Source organism: Lepus europaeus, unplaced genomic scaffold (assembly GCF_033115175.1).
Source record: "Lepus europaeus isolate LE1 unplaced genomic scaffold, mLepTim1.pri SCAFFOLD_516, whole genome shotgun sequence".
Taxonomy (NCBI): Eukaryota; Metazoa; Chordata; class Mammalia; order Lagomorpha; family Leporidae; genus Lepus; species Lepus europaeus.
In genome coordinates, this window is record NW_026909392.1 from 50,001 (window position 1) to 61,804 (window position 11,804).

General features: G+C 40.5%; 1 protein-coding gene and 1 pseudogene across 1 annotated transcript in view; one reads left to right on the forward strand and one right to left on the reverse strand.

The window, feature by feature from the left end:
* LOC133755488 (transmembrane protease serine 11B-like) overlaps positions 1–11,798 on the forward strand; it is a gene marked incomplete at its 3' end in the record, with an annotated part of 32,703 nt that extends 20,905 nt beyond the window's left edge. The window contains exons 4-9 of the mRNA XM_062185600.1: positions 1,178–1,293; positions 1,372–1,439; positions 3,329–3,489; positions 4,852–4,890; positions 9,097–9,274; positions 11,595–11,798. Of these exons, the coding sequence (XP_062041584.1) occupies positions 1,178–1,293; positions 1,372–1,439; positions 3,329–3,489; positions 4,852–4,890; positions 9,097–9,274; positions 11,595–11,798 (766 nt within the window). The remainder of the gene's footprint in view (positions 1–1,177; positions 1,294–1,371; positions 1,440–3,328; positions 3,490–4,851; positions 4,891–9,096; positions 9,275–11,594) is intronic.
* Positions 8,052–8,484, reverse strand: LOC133755489 (large ribosomal subunit protein uL24-like; annotated as a pseudogene).
* Positions 11,799–11,804: the final 6 nt, after the last annotated feature.

Here is an 11,804-nt window from a genome sequence, read left to right on the forward strand (position 1 = left end):
AACAAAAAAAAAAACAGAGGAAAATGGGAAACTGATTTTTATTTTATATTGGAATTATTTCAGACTTCCAAGTCTACCAATGATTTCATCTCAGGAGATCATATTTTTCAGTGTGTTAGAGATTAGTGGTATATTTTATTTTAATTTTTGTTAACAGTTTATATATATATATATATTTATAGGCTAGAGTGGGACATTTCAATACACGCATACAATGTGCACTGATAAAGTCAGGGTAATCAATATTTCTGCTTATTATATTTGGAACCTTGGAGTTCCTTTCTTTTATTTACTCATAAAGTATATAATAGGTTATAGTGAACTATAGCCACCTCACTGTGCTATATAACACTAGGGACTTATTCTGTAAATCTAACTCTGATTTTGTACTTGTTATTCAAACTCCTTCCGGACTATTTTTAAGGTGGATCAGAAATTCAATTGCCCTCAAAATATGTACATGATTATTTTTTAACCCAAAAAGGTACTATTTCATATTAGTTCCTATTTTTAAAAGTACATTTATAACTTAGAAGAACAACCTTTTAGGCTTGTCCCATGTCAAATTAGAGTGGTTTAGTGTATTAGGTGAAGTAGTTATTTGGAGACAAGAAATAAATGAGGATGTGAGCTCATGATGAGTATCATCACCACCTACCTAATGCTGTATATAGGTGCAAGGCCAGTGTGAAGTACTCAAGGAATGGCTTTCAGAAATGGAAAGTATGGGGTGATGGAGTAAAGAAAGAGTACATGAGAGTGTGAATCATCCAGAGAGTGAAAAATGTGCTTGTAAGGCCTCTTACATCAGAGCTGCTGAGAAAAGTCAATTGGTTAATCACTAGTCTAAGAGTTTAGATTAGACATGAAGAGTGCACATTTTTCCTGGTGCACGCTCAAGTGGATTCAGTGGCTGCAGTCATCGCTGTGTTGAAGAGCATGCTTAGGGTATATTCAGACTTAGCAGGAGAGTTATGTCCTTTGTCACATGAAAGCAAGCTTAGAACAAATCACCGAATAAAAGCTGGGTAGTTCCCAAGCAGATTATCGTTCCTCTGCTGTCTGTCTCTAGGGCTGGTTTAAAAGCCAGGTTGCATGTTCATTTAAAAAAGAGATACACATGGAGGTGCACTCCCTTCTTGTTTTAAAATTCTTTGAATATTTCTTTATTTCACAGGAAAGCTACACTATTATGAAGGTGATTTTCATATTTCTGGAGCCACATACAATGATACCTGTGAAAATGTAGCTTCACAAGCCAGTACAAATCTGAGCAAAGATATTGAGACTAAGGTAAATCAGAGATCTATTTTATTAGTGTCATTATAAATTTGGCTGAAATATACATGGGACTCTATTTTCTCTTGGCAGATGTCAGATGCATTTCAAAATTCTAGTATATATAAAGAATATGTCGACTCTCAGGTCATCAAACTTCTGTAAGTACAAATTAATACAAAATGTTATGAAAAGAGGGAATATATATGTGACACAGCCCACCTTTTTCATAACAGCAACATGAAACAGACAAACAGATAAAGGTAGAGAGAAAGAAAGAAAAAAGAGATGAGGATGAGGGAAGAGGGGAGGGAGAGAAGGAGGGGAAGCTGGAGAGAGAGAGAGGGAAGGAGGGTGAAACAGAAGAAATAAATGAGAGAAAGAAAGGAGGGAGGGAAGGAAGAAGGAAGGAAGGAAGGGGAGGAAGATTGATGTGAGAGAGTGACAGAGAAACAAAAAATGAGCTCTACTCTAAGTGTTATTTTACTATTTAGCAAATCTCTGTTCAGGGAAAGAATGGCTGTATGCAAATCTATAATTTCTTGTCTACTTGCAGGGGAATTATAAGGTTAGTGGTGGTCAGTCCTAAATGGTTCCATGAAGAAAGATAGCTGTGACTCCACAGAAAACAAGGAAGCCCAACCTCATTGTTTTAGTAACCACCCGCTGGCCGACTCTTCTCCAGTCACAACATGGGTCACACATACCCTAAAGTAATCCTCTATGGGCTCTTCTGTGATTACCATCCCTACAATGGCAGGGAGCAAAGTGAACCTTTTGAGAAACGTTGGCGTAAACCTACCTTTGAGGGGTATTGAGGATAATCTTGGTAGGGAAGGATGCGGGATGGAGAGGATGGAGCATGGGGGAAGGGAGAAAGGGAGAAACCACTTGTAATCTGGTGGTAATTGCCAGTGTCTACGCTGGGGACCCTTGAGCAAAACAAACAAAAAATTCAGCTGACCAATCAACCAACCTACTTACCTATACACAAAGAGAAACCTTGAAAAACCCTTCATTTGATCATAATTACTTGAAAATGGAATTGTGAGGCTTTTACAAATTCTGATTAATATGACTTTTACTTTGATAGTCTTCCAAAATGATTTGACCTCCTTCACTGAACAATCAAAAGAATGTACTGAATATATAGACAATCCAGACTTCACACCTTAGTTATTTTCTGAGCTTTCTCCTTGTAGATGTATTGGTTATATGTAAGATATAATATATCTCGATTGTTATATGTAAGAAAGTACAGGAATAAGTTGCAGACTGGCCCCTGAATATATGCTGGAACTTGTCTTTTGAGTGCTTCCCTGCCTTGCCTTTATTTTCTCATTCATCTTTTTCTCTCAAATTCAATTATTAGAAAAAATTCCTATGAGAACACTGGTTTCTATTGTATTATAAAAAAATCTTGGTCAGTATTTAGCTGCTCATATGTGGTTTTTGTTTGTTTGTTTGTTTGTTGATAGGCAGAGTGGATAGTGAGAGAGAGAGACAGAGAGAAAGGTCTTCCTTTTTGCCATTGGTTCACCCTCCAATGGCCGCTGCGGTGGGCGCATCTCGCTGATCCGAAGCCAGGAGCCTGGTGCTTCTCCTGGTCTCCCATGGGGTGCAGCGCCCAAGGACTTGGGCCATCCTCCACTGCATTCCCGGGCCACAGCAGAGAGCTGGCCTGGAAGAGGGGCAACCGGGATAGAATCCGGCGCCCCAACCGGGACTAGAACCTGGTGTGCCGGCGCCGCAAGGCAGAGGATTAGCCTGTTAAGCCACGGCGCTGGCCTCATATGTGTTTGATTATACTGATTCCTAGTTTAGGATCCCATATCTTTTTCAATGTACAGTACCTCTGAACTAGTTAGAAGATTTTTAGGGACTTTTACAATTTACATATACTCTGTTTTGTGTTTATACAGTATTTCTGTGTTATAGATGTTCTTTAACATCTGTAAAGATATATAATTAAAATGTGGTAACTTTGATATGCTCGCACAACATCTAAAACTTCAAGAAGTGCCACATTTGAATACATCTGTTGTTTTAGGCCTAACACCAATGGCTCCAATGTACAGTTACGTCTGACCTTCAAGTTTCCTCCAGCAAAGAGGGGTAGCATGAGAACTGAAATTCGGGCCATCTTACATCAGATGTTGAGAGACAACGTGGCATCCTGGAATGCAGTTCCTGCTTCCATTAAACTTACGGGTACTTCACTTCTTTTCATTGTGGTCTATTACTCAGGTTTCTGGAGTATTTTTAAAAGTGCTAGAAATAAAGGAACTATGAGTTCTGCAATTTGAGGTTAAATAGGTTTCCTGAACTCTGGCACTCCTAGCAGTGGGTTGGTGGTGGAAGGGGCAGTGCCATAACATCATTGTTTGACAAGTGATAGGGCTAAGGTTAAATCGTGGGCATCTAAAGGACAACCTTTAGAAAGGTTAGCTGTTAGGGATGGGAAAGTGGCTGAAAGCTTCCAACCAAACCATCTTTTCTTCCTACTCTCTTGTCCTGTCAGGACCTATGAGAGACAGCACATTTGGGGTTTTCTTGGGCATTCACTAAGGAATTGCAGGGCTAAAGTAATGCTGGTAATGGGAGCTTTAAACAATTCTTGTGAAGAAATTAGAGCAATGTTACTTTAAAAATTAATTGTTTTGAATAATTATCTAGAAAACAATGGAAGAGAATGATAGATTTTCATCCCTGTATAGAAAGTGACTTTTATAAATATCTGCAAAGTTCTACCAAGGAGTTGAAAGTCTCACCTGGATTGTTAAACAGCCTGTCAGGGAAAAACATGTGGTTTCAGTGCCCCTAGTTTCTGGCCTTTCCGGTCTAGTAGTTGCTCTTAGTGTCCTTGCAGGCTCAAAAGGCTTCCAGCCACCAGTTACGGCTCCTCTGCCTCAGAGCACAAACCCTGTGACCAATGGGACACTTGTGAGAAGCGAGTCTGAGGTAGAGGTTCTCCAGGGAGCAGTGAAACCCTTCTGTGTGTAGCTGTTGGGATAGAAGGCTGGGATTCCTGCCCCTCCATGCCCCAGGGATTAGCATCAGTGTTTTCCTGCAGTTCTTCCTATAATTCTCTTCTCTTATTCTTTAAAGTCTCTTTCCAATAGGAAAGAAGCTGCAAAGTTACATTTTGAAAGTTTCCTAACTCAGTCTAAGTAAGGAGAATATTTTAAAAAGTAAGAAGGGTCCAATAAAATAAAATTTTAATTGTCCTTTTCTTAAAATATATATGACTCAGTCAGTAGAATTGCCAGAATATCACAAATCCATATATTTATAAGAAATCTACTTTTTACCTCATTGAATATTTTACTAGAACTATCATAATATTGAAAGCTTTGCATTTAACTTTGATTTTCCAATATTACCTGGTAGAGATGAGGAGCAATGTTCAAATTATCACAAGTAAGAGTTTAGAAGGGCTGATAATTAATACATGAATGGTTAAATGTTGGGCATAATTAGATCGGAAAAGTTAGCATTTGTATCCTGGGGTTGAAATCAACTGGTTGGTGATATTTATCAGTTTTACAATTTTTGTTTTGTTTTTACTTTCAGAAATCAGCAAGGCTAATTCTGAAATGCTTGTCAACAACTGTAAGTTAATAAACTTTATTATAGAGTTAATATATTCACAAATATTTCTACATAATATTTTCTAAAGTTTTTTGAAATACATCATGGAATCCACAGAATTTTTTCTTTTATATTACATTTTAAAATTTATTAATATGTAGAGATTTCATGAATTTCATAGATATAATTCCAAAAATACAAGACTTTCCTCTCTCCTTTTCTTCCCCTCCCTCCTCCTTCCTTTGTTTCCTTTTTTTCTTTTAATTTTTTGCAATAACATACTTCCCATTTAGTTTATAATCATAGCCTCAGAGCCAGCGCCACGGCTCACTAGGCTAATCCTCTGCCTTGCGGCGCCGGCACACCGGGTTCTAGTCCCGGTCAGGGCACCGGATTCTGTCCCAGTTGCCCCTCTTCCAGGCCAGCTCTCTGCTGTGGCCAGGGAGTGCAGTGGAGGATGGCCCAAGTGCTTGGGCCCTGCACCCCATGGGAGACCAGGAGAAGCACCTGGCTCCTGCCATCGGATCAGCGCGGTGCGCCGGCCGCAGCGGCCATTGGAGGGTGAACCAACGGCAAAAGGAAGACCTTTCTCTCTGTCTCTCTCTCTCACTGTCCACTCTGCCTGTCAAAAAAAATAAATAATTAAAAAAAAATAATCATAGCCTCAGTGCTCCTCTAAACAAGAAGCTCTGCAAGTAAAAGGTAGATCACTGTTCCACAGGGCTATAGATGAGGGTTATAGATGGCAACTGAGTCACAAGGTATCAGTTTAGCTGTTTCTTTTTGCTTTTTAAAAAAGATTTATTTATTTATTTATAAATCAGAATAACACACACAGACACATTAAGGGGTGGGGGGGAGGGAGGAAGAGAGAGAGAGAGAGAGAAGAGATCTTCCATCAACTGGTTCACTCCCTAAATGGCCACAGTGGCTGGGGCTGGGCCAGGCATAAGCCAGGAACCAGGATCTTCATCCTAGTCTCCCATGTGAGTACAGGAGCCCAAGCACTTGGGTCATTCCCTGCTGCTTTCCCAGGTGCATTAGCAGGGAGCTGGATAGGAAGTGGAGCAGTCAGTATTTGAACCAAGACCCATCTTGGATGCCAGCACTGCAGATAGCAGCTTAACCTGCTGCGCCAAAGTGCCAGATCCTAAGTTTCTTTTCTGTACCCTTTATATCAGCAAAAACAAATCAGAGAAAACATGTGATATCCTTGTTTTTGATCTGACTTGTTTCACCAAGCATAATAGCTTGGTGAAAAGCAGAGGGGGATGGCCCAAGTGCTTGGGCCCCTGCACTCATGTGGGAGTTGCAATCATTTTGTTGTAAAGGATAGGATTTCATTCTTTTTAATGAATGAGTAGTATTCCATTGTGTACATACATATTTGCTTCATCCAGTCATTAGTTGATGGACATCTGGGTTGATTCCATATCTTAGCTATTGTGAATTGAACTGCTATAAACATAGGGATATAGATAACTCTTTGATATGTTGACTTCACTTCATTTGTGCATATTCCAAGGAATGGATTGGCTGGGTCATATGATAGATCAATTTTCAGATTTCTGGGGAATCTCCAGACTGTCTTCCACAATGGTTGTATAGTTTACATCCCCAAAACCAGCATATTAGATTTTTTCAAATTACTGGATATACTAGCTATAGATCTGGAAATTCTTTTTGCCAAATGCTGATACATAAATGTTAATATTTATAGGAAATTGGCCTGCGCCGTGGCTCACTAGGCTAATCCTCCACCTGTGGCGCCGGCACTCCTGGATTTAGTCCTGGTTGGGGCACTGGATTCTGTCCTGTTGCTCCTCTTCCAGTCCAGTCCCACTGACAGGGAAGGCAGTGGAGGATGGCCCAAGTGCTTGGGCCCTGCAACCACATGGGAGACCAGGAGGAAGCACCTGGCTCCTGGCTTCGGATCGGCGCAGGGCACCTGCCGTAGTGGCCATGGTGTGGGGGTGAACCAATGGAAGGAAGACCTTTCTCTCTCTCTCTCTCTCTCTCTCTCTCTCTCTCACTATCTAACTCTGCCTGTCAAAAAAAAAAAAGGAAAATATTTATAGGAAATTGTACAAAAGAGTGAAGTGAAAATTGATTCTAAAATCATGAGTGAAGAATATGATTGTGAATGAGTTAAAATAAGAAAAGATTTAAGGAATATATTAGTCAACTTCTCATTGCTTTCCCTGAAATATCCAACAATACTTCCTTGGGAAAGAAAAGTTTATTTCAGCTACAGTTTGGAGGTTTACAGCTCAACATCTAGTGGCCTCCTTACTCTGACAGAGGTGGCTACAACTGAATCAGTATGAAGGAACATTCACATGGTGAGCTAGCAAACAGAGCTGCTAGGCTGCCTGTGGCTTAATTAACCAACTCTCTCCTAAGAATCACTTTCTGGGGGTTGGCACTGTGGCATCTCCCTCTCTCTGCAGTTCTGACTTTCAAATAAATCAATAAATCTTAAAAAGAAAATGAACCACTTTCTGGGGGCAATGACCTAAGGACCTCCCACTGAACCCACTTTCCAGCCGCCACCATCTGATCAGGTCTACAACTCCTAATCCATCAACCCTTAATAGAAGACTTCCGAATTTGAACATCTGAAAGAGTTTGGAAAGCCAATTCCCACTCAACCCACAAAAGGGAACAAAAAGGATAACTTAGGATAGGACCAAAATACAAGCCTACAGGCCGGCGCCGTGGCTCAACAGGCTAATCCTCCGCCTTGCGGCGCCGGCACACCGGGTTCTAGTCCCGGTCGGGGCACCGATCCTGTCCCGGTTGCCCCTCTTCCAGGCCAGCTCTCTGCTGTGGCCAGGGAGTGCAGTGGAGGATGGCCCAAGTGTTTGGGCTCTGCACCCCATGGGAGACCAGGATAAGCACCTGGCTCCTGCCATTGGAACAGCGCGGTGCGCCGCCGCAGCGCGCTACCGCGGCGGCCATTAGAGGGTGAACCAACGGCAAAGGAAGACCTTTCTCTCTGTCTCTCTCTCTCTCTCACTGTCCACTCTGCCTGTCAAAAAAAAAAAAAAATACAAGCCTACACTATAAGTCAAATATGTTTATTGCATCATAAAAATAGCTCTGTATCTTTTAAAACAAGTGGAGCAACTTTTTTTTTAATTTCAGCACTTTTTAATGAAAGTTGTTCATATGAGATTACTTTATTCTTGGATCTTCTCAGTTGCTCCTTCCTTGTATTTGCCCTTCTCCTTTCCTACTTGACATGACTTGGCTTTTTACTCAAGGATCATTTTGTGGTCTCCATCCTGTTTTAACCTAGTGTTAACCACCTTGCTGGGTGAGCGCCCACATGGACAGTTGTGCCATTGGCCTTTTCTTGCTGCATTTACTCAGTGTAGATGACATATTTATTTTTACAACCTGGTCTACTTTGCATTTTCTGACCTTTACAATGTTCTCATATCATTGCACTTCATCATCCTTACAAATGGACATGGATGGCAAGCTGACCTTCTGTCTTAGCTCTTTGGAAAGAGGGGACAGCACAATCTTTTTGCAAATGTGGGGAGAGGCATTGAAATGCCAATAATGGTTCTTACTTCGATCAGAAGTCACAAACTGATTAAACTTCATTTTGGCTGCTACCACTCAGTTGATGGCTGCAAAAAAGAGGGGTAGTCCTTTTTCTGCCAATGGCTATTTAGATTTATAACTTCATTCATGTGCCATACAAAGTTACCTATTTAAAAATTATAGATTTATTGAATTTCAAGTCCTACCTGTTTTTGTCTTGGCAAGGCCAGACTGAATGATTTGACTGGTCTTACATGGCCTACAGGCTGGACATTCTCACCCCTGTTTTCAGAGTATGGTGTTGCCCACAAGGTGCATCCATGCATCTGTTCACTCAGTGGATATTTGTGGAGTATTTATTGCCCACATTGCAACTGTAGACACCACTGTATATACTGTGTGATAAGCAATCATTAATGAAACAAAGGCTTGGAGAGATGAGATTTTTGAGAAAGAGGCATCCTAAAAAGCAATAGCTAAAGAGATTAGAAAGGATAAGATTAGGATAAGATTCACCAAAGCCAAGATGAGTTGGGGAAACCACGAACACAGAGCATCACAGGAAATAAACAGCTGAATTAATCACTGCAGGTTTTCAAGTTATATTTTAAGATGACATTTTTATAAAGCAGAATAGAAGATGCCTGCTCTCTGTATAAATCCTTTCTCCAGGTTGTGGGAGACGACTGAGCAGCAGTATCACAGCTGGCAACCGAATTGTGAATGGGAAGAATGCCCTGGCAGGGGCATGGCCATGGCAGGCCAGCATGCAATGGAAAGGCCACCACAACTGTGGAGCCTCTCTGATCAGCAGCAGGTGGCTCTTATCAGCAGCTCACTGCTTTGCTAAGTAAGTTCAAAAGTCTGACGGTATGAAAGATGCTGGGTGCAAGCTCGTTTGGATTAGCCTATATGGATTAACCTAAATATGGGAAAAGTCACAAGATCATAGGAAATTTACAATCACATACCAAAATTTACAATTATAATTGAAGGAGTAAGAAAGCTTTTAAATTTAGGGAAAAGGGGGGTATTGAATAAAAGCAGTTCATACCTTTCCAAATATTTACCTTGGCCTGGTCTTATGTGCCTATTGAAATCATTTCACTTCATTATAAAAATTCTGTATAGGAAGCAAAACTTAACGTATAGAAAGAGGAGGAAATTAGGCTCAGGAAGGGTGATAAATTTAATGTTAGTATCACAAGCTATTAAATAATAAAAAAAGGAATGTCTGACTCCAGTTCTAGGTGATTTTTCTTGCTTTCTAGAAATTTACAAGCTAGTTGAAGAAATGAAAATGTCAGCTATAGGAAGTATGAGGGAGTAGCAGACTGTGGAAGACACGTTGAGAAAGATACTGTTATGGAACTTGAACAAGTAATATGGTATGTGGGATGGGCATGTAGCCTAGTGGTTAAGACACCACGAGGTCAAAATCCAGCTCTGGCTCTCAACTCCAGCTTCTGCTAATGCACCCCTTGGGGGGCAGCAGGTGACGGCTAACCTAACTGGGTTCTTGCCACCCACATGAAAGACCTACCTTGAGTCCTGGCTCCTGGATTTGGCCAGCCCGACCCCCATCATTCCAGGCATTTGGGGAGTGAACTAATAGATGAGAGCTCTCTCTCTTGCACTGCCTCTAAAACCAATTAATTTTAAAAAGAAAATGGCAAATTCAACTGCTATATGAGATTTGATCTAGAGCCTAAAATGCGATTATAATATATATTTGATTAAAGGGGTGATAGAGTAACATTCACTTCTGGTGGGAACACAGCCTTCTTCAGGTGTATGGAGATGGAACAGCACAGTTTGTATTCTGTATACATCAAATAAAAGAGCAATTTCAAGTAGAGAAGATTTTACAAAAGGAAAAATGCTCGAAAATTACTATTAACATTTTGTATATATTGGTTGTAGATATTTATTTTTTTAAAAAGATTTATTTATTTATCTGAAAGGCAGAGTTACAGAGAGAGAGAGAGACAGACAGACAGACAGAGAGAGGAAAATCTTTCATCTGCTCGACACATTCCCCAAATGGCCATATGGACTGGGGCTGGACCAGGTTGAATCCAGGAACCAGGAGCTTCATCTGTGACTCTCAGATGGATGCATGGGCCCAGGACTTGGGCCATCTTCCACTGCTTTTCCCAGTGCATTAGCAAGGAGCTGAATCAGAACTGGAACACTCAGTACTTGAACCAGGACCCATGTGGGATCCTGACACCATAGGCAGCAGTTTAAACCACAGTACCACCACACAGGCCCTAGGTTGCAGACATTTCTAAATAACAAGAAATCTACTGAAGAAGTACCTTTTACAAAGCATCTTTATAGGATGTCTTCCAGAAGGGATTTTCAAAAAGTCGGTGATGACCATGGTCTGCCTATGCAACTTGTTAAACATACAGATTCATTAGCATTCCTCCTGGCCTTTTTATGTAAATCTCAGGAGGGAAAGCCTGAGTGGACTCTAAGTAAAGGAAGTGCACAAATCACAATTTTTTAACATGTTAAATCAGGGAGGTTTTAGAATAGGGGGTGGATTGAAGTATGCCACTGATGGCATGAAATTATGGGAATCTTAAAAAAAGTAGCAGCTAATATTTTAAAGGAAACATGAGAATAAACAAGATGTTTTATTCTAAATTGACAAAGAATCTCAGTGTGGAACTGGAGAAACTGATCAAGAAATCTAAATCAGAATGCAAGATACATTGTCTCAATAAACAGAATAATGGGACTGAGCAAGAACAAGTTGCAATTTTTTAAGTACACAAGTATCCAGAGTCTTCCACAGGCCCCCAGAACCCAACGTGCTCCGCAATAAGACTAAGTCTGGACTCTAATCACTTAATGGACCAAAGATGCTCATCTAATTCCTGCTCAAGTCAAATGCTCAGAAATGTTTAGAGTTGACTTAGCCAGAGAAACTTGTCCCTAGTTGGGAAGATTTGCAGAAACCTGAGAAACATAATGGTTCTTAGCACTGTCTTTAACCGACTGCAATGTTTGTACCAACTCTACATCAAGATGTTTTTGAAGATTAGAATGTAAGTGCTTTGTAGTGTATGGGAACCTTATGCTTCAAAATGCTAAGATAAAGACCACCTAGGACACTGTTGCAGACAATTATAGTATTTTAATTAAATTGTGTCCTCCAGGAAAAATAACACACAAGATTGGACTGTCAACTTTGGAAATATTGTAAATAAACCATATATGACACGGAAAGTCCAAAACATTATTTTGCATGAAAATTATAGCAGTCCCGGGGTCCATGACGATATTGCCCTTGTGCAGCTTGCTGAAGGAGTCTCTTTTACAAAGTACGTTCGCAGGATTTGCCTTCCCGAAGCCAAAATGAAGCTCTC